Source organism: Marmota flaviventris, chromosome 2 (genome assembly GCF_047511675.1).
Source record: "Marmota flaviventris isolate mMarFla1 chromosome 2, mMarFla1.hap1, whole genome shotgun sequence".
Classification (NCBI taxonomy): domain Eukaryota; kingdom Metazoa; phylum Chordata; class Mammalia; order Rodentia; family Sciuridae; genus Marmota; species Marmota flaviventris.
The window spans coordinates 191,498,972-191,508,034 of NC_092499.1; the positions used below are offsets into that span (position 1 = coordinate 191,498,972).

The 9,063-nt window shown below is 53.0% G+C and overlaps 1 protein-coding gene across 1 annotated transcript; it reads right to left on the reverse strand.

The window, feature by feature from the left end:
• Positions 1–413: 413 nt before the first annotated feature.
• Tfap2c (transcription factor AP-2 gamma) lies at positions 414–8,196 on the reverse strand. The gene is made up of 7 exons (XM_027946464.2): positions 8,149–8,196; positions 6,084–6,569; positions 5,937–5,988; positions 4,325–4,541; positions 3,636–3,754; positions 1,574–1,718; positions 414–699 (listed from the first exon to the last, which is right to left on the reverse strand). Exons 1-7 carry the CDS (start codon positions 8,194–8,196, stop codon positions 414–416), a joined length of 1,353 nt encoding a protein of 450 aa, XP_027802265.1.
• Between the last annotated feature and the right edge of the window lie 867 nt (positions 8,197–9,063).

Sequence of the window (9,063 nt, forward strand, 5' to 3'; positions counted from 1 at the left end):
GAAGGAAATAAGTTATCGTTGATCTGAATCGCATCAATCGGATGTTTCAACAGCCAGGCGCATGGCTTCTTGTCATCCCCGGGGAACTTATGAGAAGGTTCTAAAACTCGTAGCACCACTTTCAGAGGAAGGAGGGATGGGGTTCCAAAAAATGAACGCTCAACAAGTAAAACAAAAACCACTACTTGTCACCTTGGGATCCTGTGTCCAAGGTCAGACACTGCAGCGCTGGAGAAGCCACAGGGATCCAGGAGGGCAGGTCAAGATCCTGCAAGCCTCAAGTGACAGAGGCCTTTGGATAGGTGGGTAGGGGAGGTTGGAAGCTCCTCCCCCAGCAGGAGGGGCGTCCTGGTCTGTCCCAGTGGAGCAGGATTCCTCAGTCCTTTCCCTTCCCGCCTCTGCTCACCCCCATTTTACTTCCTGTGCTTCTCCATTTTCTCCAGGGTCTTATTAGAATCTGCGGGACTCTGGTCTCCGGGGTTCATATAGGATTTGTCTATGACAATCAGGGCTTCTTTGATGTAGTTCTGCACCGCAGACACAGCGGCGCAGATGGCCTGGCTGCCAAACCCGTGGGTAATCAGGCTGAAATGAGACAAGCAGTTCTGTATGTTCGTTTCCAAGACCAGGGAGGGCCTGTTGTTGCCATTGGGTGTTCGGTCTTGATTGAGGAGGTCCGTGAATTCTTTACACACTTGCCTGGGAAGACATCAGGAATCCAGTGAGTTACACCCAGCTCTTCAGGAAGGGAGTGCAGGACAAACCACCCTGAGGATGACCCCTGGAGGCAGTGGGTGGCCTGGCTGAACCAAGCAAGGGAATGGAAACTACCACCAATGGCCAATAACTCCACTTAGCACCTATTAAGTGCCAGAGACTGAACTAAGCTCTTTTCCAGAGCTCCCTTATCTATCCTCACTGCAATTAGAAGTAACAGGATTAACCCTGCAACTAGCCAAGGTCACCAGGACCCTGAGGTCAAGGCAGTTTGTTTTGGTATAAATGAGTTCCAATAAATGAACCTTAATCAGGAACCCAGAGAATCATGCAATCCCCTGAAACTCCCAATCTCTGCCCAGGCTGGCTCACTGCACTCCTGCCTCCTTTCCTGACTTGACTGTTCTGCTTCATTTAACTTGATTTTAAAATCAGCCTCCTTTGGGTTTCCATGAGAAACTCCACAGCTGCATTTAGTACCATGTGAGACATTTAATTGGCTCAGGACTCCTTCAAATCACCCTGAACTTTGCATTTAAAAAACAAGTCTGTTATCAGGAGGCAGAAGACACACAATCTCTTTACTGCCTATGATAAAACAAATTTTTATAAGCTATGCAAATACAGAAATGGAAGGGGTCTGAACCAAGCTGAGCCCAGTAACCAGGCAGCCCAGAGCGCTCATAAGCAACACACTCAGGCGACCCTTCCAAACCCTGCAAGAAAGTTCATGGCTTTGACTCAGGAACCAGGGATCTCTTGGCCTTTTCCTTCTCTGCACCCTGTTTCACGACTGGTTCCTTTTCTGAGCTGCAGGGACTGCACGCCTGAGCTCCGAGACAGTATGGATACTCACTGAGCTGCCAGCAGCGTATTCTTCCTCGTCGCCATCTCATTCCGCCCTCCCAGGTGAGGCCTGGTTAAATATTCGGCCACTGGCTTACTAGGAAACTCCGCTTCACAGACGTACGCAAAGTCCCGGGCCAAGTGAACAGCTTCGCCTAGAATCATCAGCAACAGGCAACAGGTTTAGGTTTTCGGATGGCTGCAGGGAAATGCCAGCAAACTGCCCTTTCTCTTTCCCAGAGACTGACTGCCAGTCGCTCTGCCTTCTAAGATGAAATCACGCAGGGCAAAGGACTCCAGGGCAGACAGGCAGGTAGGGCAGACAGGCAGGTAGGGCTTCCAGGGCGCCCTCCAGGTGTGGAGGATGAGGAGGACAGTGAGGGCCAAGCACTCGAAGTCCTTCCTGTGCTTGAGAAAGTTCCTGTCCCCTGCTCGGTGACCAGAGGTCCACACTTCCTCTTGATAGTCAAAAGTTTTTGAGGGGCAGCAGGAAGATGAAGGGAGATAAGCTCCTCTGTCAAGTGAAGGGGGCCTCGGGAGGAGACCAGTGGAGTCATCACCCACCAGAAAGGGGCCTTTCCTGGCCCCAGGGAGCAAGACAGGAGGGCTTTGCAAAAACCCCAGATGGTAGAGGTGCCGTAAAGGGGCTGCACCGCTAGGGATCAGAATCTGAAAGCCATTGTTCCAGGAGCACATTCATTCAAGCCCCCTGCCTGGCTGGTCAGGAAACCCCCGCAAAACACCCGCACTCCTACTGCAAAACCCACACTTCTTCCCACAGGGCAGCTATTCCCAAGCCAGCAGCCCTTACTCCTCACCCTGACCTCTAAGCCACTCGTAAAAGGGTAGAGAGGGTCTGTGCCAGGTCTCAGCACCACCGTCACGCCAAGAGGCCAGGGACATACAGTGTTCAAAAGGCTGTGCTGCCTTGGAGCCCACTTCTCATTGGCTTCCCCAGCCCAGAGCCAGAGCCAGCACCCCGTTGCGGGTGAGGGGCCGAGGCCATAGTGCATTCTTGGGAAGGGTCTCCCATCCAAGAAACTAAAACACCACACGCTATAATCTAAGAACTGGGAAGAGAATCACTGCTCATCCCTGGGTTTTTTTGGTACCTGGGATTGAACTCAGGGGCCCTCGACCACTGAGCCACATCCCCAGCCCTATTTTGTATTTTATTTAGAGTCAGGGTCTCACTGAGTTGCTTAGTGCCTTGCTATTGCTGAGGCTGGTTTTGAACTCTTGATCCTCCTGCCTCAGCCTCCCAAGCCACTGGGATTACAGGCATGTGCCACTGTGCCCTGCTCCTTAACCCTTTTTGAAAATTTTATCTTGAGACAAAGTCTCACTAAGACTGACCCCAAACTTAAGCTCTTCGTGACCAGCCTCCTGAGCCACTGGGATTACAGGTGTGTTCCCATTTTGATGGAAGGAAAGGAGTTGACCTGGGCACGTCCCTCTGTGTGTGTGCACTGAGTACAATCCCAATAGTCCATAGCTACAAAACTATTTCAGAAGTGCTACTTTTGACCATCAGTAAGTAAGCTGCCTTTTTTTGGGGGGGGGGGGGTTAGGAATTGAACTCAGGGGATGAGCCACATCCCCAGCCCTATTACATATTTGATTTAGAGACAGGGTCTCGCTTTTGCTGAGGCTGGCTTTGAACTCGTAATCCTCCTGTCTCAACCTCCAGAGACGCAAGGATTACTGGAGTGCTCCAAGGCGCCCGGCTAATAAGCTACTTTTAAAAGCTGTAGCAACGGATCAGCTTTCAAAAAACACGTTCATGAAAAAGGAAATTTTCTTCACCCCTATGGCATGATTTTTAGACTGGGAAAACCAATTTCTTTTTTAACATTGACTTTCTGGGGAACCCAGAGCAGAGTGCATGAGCAGTCATACACAAGTGTTAGCTTATTTAATAAAATTATGATTCATTGTAATGAACATGACCATTCAAACTGCTTTCATCTCTACTTGTAACTGAACCTTATGAATTGTTTTCTGCCTCTTTGTTGACAAAGCACTAAAGACAGTGCAAACTTAAAACACCACAGAACAAGAAGAGCACCGACCTTCCACCAAGGATGTCAAGAGGGTCACGTGAGCAGCTTTCCGTCTCCCAGCCGGAAGATTCAGCCCAATCTTGTCCAACTTCTCCCGCAAAGATCGGCCTCCATTTTTGGACTTGGCTCTGGGAAAAGAAAGTTGACTATTGTCAAGAAACCACGCTTTGAAAATTCTACAGTCCCTATGTTCTGTTGTCAAAGCTGAAGTCCATCAACGCCTACATGATGAGAGTCGTCATCAGAAGTGATACCTTGTTTAATTAATCCCCGTAAAATTAAAAATCAAAACCCTTCCAGAGAATCACTTGCCTTCTGCTTTGGGGATTTTGTTGTTGTTTAATCACAGAACACAGCAAGTTGTACTGGAGAGTAGATGAATTTTCTCTTGTAAAATTGCAACAACCTCCCAAAAACTCCCTGGGGGAATGAAGCCCACACAGCCCCCCTTCTCCTAGTACAGATGCTGCTGCTTCATGCATAGAATCAAATCCCAACCAAACGATAATTTGTTAGCGCTGTTTTAGCACTTCCTTCTGCATTTGGCACTTTCTAAAAGAAAAGAGAGAAATGTACTGAAAACTCTCTCTTAGCCCATTACAATTCAGCGTTAGGTATAAAAGTTATATAAATGTTAAAAATACCTCCAAGCCCTTTTATACATTCACCTTCCAATCCCCAATCTCAGAGCCCAGTACCTTCTGAGAACACCTCCCAGCAGTGAGGCATTTAAACATTCAGGCGGTGACAATCGCCTCTGCACTTCAGCCACCGTCACTTTATATTTGGACGTGGAGCTGAGGAGGGACAGTCTTCCCGGAACCGAGCAGAAGACTTCACTGGGATTCATCACGGCTCCCACCAGCTCCTTCTGACAGGGGAGACCTAGGGGGTTCTTAGTCATGGAGATGGGACCTGAGAGACAAGACCAGGACTGGTGGTCAGAGTTGCATCTGATCAAGAGACCTTTGGGGGAAAAAAACCCCAGGAACCAAAGCTAAAAGCAGTCTTCAGACAAACAGCTTCACATGCTGTATCACAAATTGCAAGATCTTCCCCGCGGGCACTGGGGATGGAACCCAGGGCCTTGCACATGCTAGGCAAGTGTTCTACCACTGAGCTACATTCCCAGCCCTTTTTTACTTTGGACAGGGTCTCACTAAGTTGCTGAGGCTGGCCTCAAACTTGCCTAGGCCTTCTGAGTAGATGGGATTACAGGCGTGTACCACCACACCCTGCTCAAGCAGACTTTTTAAAGCCATGTTCTTTCCTCAAAGATAAATCTGAAATTCACAAGATAACACCTTGGAAAATCAATTAGTCAAGATTCCAAGCATAGAATCTTTTTGTTTTCAGAAAACTGCTTCAATATTAAATAAGTGGTGATTTGTTCCCCCTCAATCAATGAACAACAAAAAGCACAGTACAAATTCAGATCCTTTGCCAAAACCCTTCAATGCAGCTGATCACAATAAATTTTAAAATACAAATTAGTCCTTTTTTTTTTTTTTTGTTAAGTTTACTGGGAAATTCTATTTTCCAATTTTTCCCCAAATACCATTTCCTCACACTCCCTAATCTACTCAAACACTTCAAGTTCAAGTAACAAACCTTGACTCTTTTAATTTAGGTTGACTTCACTTCCCAAAACAGCCAGATTGGAAATCCTATCAGTATGTAACTTAAATTTGCAAGCCACTCAAAGTAATCCAATTTTCTCCATCTCCTCCCTCCCCTGCAAAAACCCAATCTCTGACTGATCACGCAGCTCTTTCCCCTTTCAGGTCTGTTTATTTGGTAGCCCAAACTGTTTCAAAACTTTTCTTGCAGGTCAGAATTAACTACTCCTCCCATATGCGTGTTTGAAATTCGAAATAAAAATCACATCAACTCGTTCCACAATTAAAACTGTCAACAGAACCAATAACTAAGGTGCCAGCTTCGTTTTTTTTTTTCTACCTCCGGAATTAATCACAATACCAACTCTGGGAGACTTTTCCGACTCTGTAAAACACCCTCTGGCATTCAGAGGGGCACATTTCCCTGAGAACACTAAGGAGTAGCAACTCCAGAGATTAAGAGGCAGCTCCTAAGAGCTCCCTTTTCAATCACGTCCGGGTAAAAAAAAAAAAAATCCAGTCTTGTCCCTCCTACAAACCTAGCCTCCCTCAGTCCCCGTGGGTCCCCTCTATCACAGAATGTACCATGATGACCACCCAGGACCCCCATCCTGGCAGCAAATTGGTAACTTCGCAAGTTGGGCTGCCCGCGCAGAACCAGAGGAGGAAAAACCTCTCGGTCACTATTTACCTTTGCGGATTACAGTCTGATCGGGCCCAAGCAAGTGTGGGTCGTCAACGTTCTGGGGGGAGAAATGACAAAGTTTCCTTTCAGTTTGGGGTGAACGTGGCACGAGGGGTGGCTGTTAGGCAAACGAATCCCAGCCGAGCCGCTCACCTGCACCTCTTCCATCTGGTGAGCCATGTCGTGGAGCCCCAGGTTCTCAGCCAGCCCCGCGGCGTCCAAGGCGTGTGCGTGGGGCAACAGCAGGTCCGAGCGGCGATAGGCATCCCTGCGGGCGCCCACGGCGCCGCCCTCCAGCCCGGAGAGGTGGGGGAGCAGGCTGGCCGGGCGCCCGTGGTGCGAAGGCAGGCCGGCGCCCTCCTGGCTCTGGCGGCCGGGCCAGGCTTGCTGCTGGCTGCCGGCGGCCGCAGGCTGGTGCAGGGGGTTGATGGCCGCAGCGTAGGCTTCGCCCAGATGCGAGTAGGGATCTGCCGACTGAGAGTAAGCCAGCTGCTGGTAGGGCGGTGGAAAGTAGGGTGGCGGCTGGTATTCGGCGACTCCAGTGTGGGACAGCGGCGGTGCGGAGCTGTAAAGATGCTGCCCGGCCGAGGAGAGGTGGGGGATGCGCGGGTTCCCGTTGCTACTCGCATCGTGGCGATCCTGTAAGAGAAAAGCAGAGACCCGGTTAGTGCGAAACCCTGCTACAGCGAACCGGCTGGCGGCGCGAGGAGGAGCCGTGAATCCCAGGGGTCCCGCTCCGGGTCGGACCCCGGGATTTCATAGTCAACTGTGAGTCCAGTGACTCTCCGAGGGAGGAGAGGCTGGTTTAAGACCTGGGGGGATGAGTCCGCCGAGCCCGGCGGCGAAGGTCTAGGCGCTTCGGTGGCCACGACGCTCAGAGGCGCCTGCTCAGGACCTCGGGTCCCAAGCCAGGTAAGTCCGGGGTAGAGGCAGCAGCCTGGGATCGGGGGGTGAGTCGGCCTGCGGCAAACGCCTAGCCAAGCGCGCTCGCTCTTCAGCCCGCACATGTTGGAGTCGCACGGCAAAACGGAAGCAGCTGACACGGATAAAGCGCACAGCCCGGGAGGAGTGCATCTTCCCCGCCCCAGGGACCCTCCCTTCCACGCCCTTAGGACAAAGACCTCCGGGCAGGTGACGCCCCCAGGCAGTGCCTGCCATCCAACATCGCCCGAGGATCTAGGGAAGGAACGCTCGGAGGCCAAGGCTATCCTCCCTGCCAGCCAGGCCGGGCCAAGTGGAGCTAAGATTAAGATCGGCCTGCTCGTCCAAGGCCAGTTCCCACACATGCCGGTGCAGAGGGAGAATGAAAAGACCCTGAAAATTGGGCAACCTTGCCTGCTCTCGTCCCCTCGCTTCTCGGCGGCCCGATTTAATTCCTAAAAGATGTGTTTCCATCTGTCCCGGGGTCACAAGGGCAGCAAGGAAACAGGAGAAACATGGTACTGTCGCCCCCTAGCGGAAGTGTCCGGGTCTGCGAGCAGGGGCAGCCCCTCCAGGTCCGGGAGACAGCGTGCGCTCTAGCGTCCGGGCCGCCTGGACTCCCCTCTGCACGCGCCCGGGTGCTCGACTCCCGCCGCCTGCGTCTTCTTCCTCTTCCCGCTCGCCGCCTCCCTCCCTCCTACTCTCCGAAACTCTAGCTCAACCTGTCCGACAGGCTGGAGCACTCCCGAGCGCTTACGGCCCCATGTGGCCTCAGCACCCCCCCCCCCCTCCAACACTCCCCAGCCCCCACTTCTCCTGAAAGCCAAGCTTCGGCTGCTTTTTCGCTTCCCTGAGGAGGTAGCGGGGCAGGTGACAAGCCCTCCTCGGAGGAGGCTCTGCAAAAAGTGTCGCCGGCAGGTAGTCTCACTTGATCCCTTTAGACCAAGACTTCCTGCGAAAAAGCCACGTCTAAGGGTTGCAGACGGGCGCTCTTCCGTGAAAACGGGAAGAAGGGCTGTTCTCTTCGGAGGAAACTGACTGGTAAGCTTTGTGGGTGGGATCTGCCATTCTCCTTCCAGGCCTTGTTCCCTAGGGCTGCGTATTTAGGAAAAGACCCGGTACTGGAAAGGGGACCCGGAGAAAGGGGCTCAGGGGGTGTCGGGAGGACCGAACCGGGCTCCGCCGAGAGATGAGGGCTCTTGCGCACTCGTCCCGGACTTCGGTCTGGTGTCCCTGCCTCCGCAACTGTACTCCAGCGGGGCTGGGCTGCGCCCCTGCACCCCTGAGCCCCGCTCACCTCGCAGTCCTCTTCGTACTTGACATTATCGGTTATTTTCCACAACATGGCGTCCGGCGTCCCCCAAAACAGTCGCCAGTTAAATCCAGACTCCCCCCACCCCCCGAGCGGTAAATCCAAAATTGGGGTCACGGTGACCAGGCGCCTGCCGCCGCCCCGCCGCGCGCGGGCCTTGCTGTCCCGATCACTGGACGCACATCGGCGGACGTAAGAGCGTAGATTTTGCCGCCGCGGGTGTAGAGACCGCTGCCGTGGACCCGGGAAGCCGCACCCGCACTGTGTCCCGGCGATAGCCGCGGGACCCGAGTGCCTTAATGAGAAGGAAATTATCATAACTCCTCCCCGGGGGCCGGCGCGGAGGCCCAGGCGCAGGGCGGGGCGGCCCCCAGCCAGTCCCAGCCTAGCTCCGCCCCGCACCCGGACCTGGCGTCGCGCCTGGCCCGACGTTGCGAGGGGCTAGAAGGGGAGTCAGTGGACCGTACCTCGCTAAGAACCACACACCAGCGAGGCCTGAGAACCCCACGCGCCTTCCTCGTCACTCCCACCCTGCACACACCTGAGATTGGCAGAGCTGTGAACCAAATACCTACGAGCTGTTCTCTTGTCACGTAAAGGGCCTTTTCACGATTTCCAAAAGACCGAGGTCACCTGGAAGTGGACACTGCATGCGGAGTGTCTCAACAGTTGTGTCCCCTTAATCTAACAACACACCCTCACCCCACCTGCCCTACGGAGACTAGACTTAAGAACTAGGCTGGGGTCGTGCAGCTGGAGCCCCGAGATCGGCCCCAGTCACCCCTTGTCCTCTCCCAAGTTAGTATGCCATCCTGACGCAGAGGACGGGGTGAAGAATGGTTTCTTGAGGAGTCCGCCCTAGCGCCTAAGAGGAAGCACCTTATTCTACCTGCCCAGAAG

Bases quoted from the DNA above. Each gene is read 5' to 3' on its own strand.
- Tfap2c (XM_027946464.2), bottom strand. From the start codon at position 8,196: ATGTTGTGGAAAATAACCGATAATGTCAAGTACGAAGAGGACTGCGAG. The intron at 1,719-3,635 runs GTCGGTGCTCTT...TGATGATTCTAG, and splicing joins CTTGACATCCTTGGTGGAAG to GCGAAGCTGTTCACTTGGCC. The intron at 700-1,573 runs GTGAGTATCCAT...ATGTCTTCCCAG, and splicing joins AATACGCTGCTGGCAGCTCA to GCAAGTGTGTAAAGAATTCA.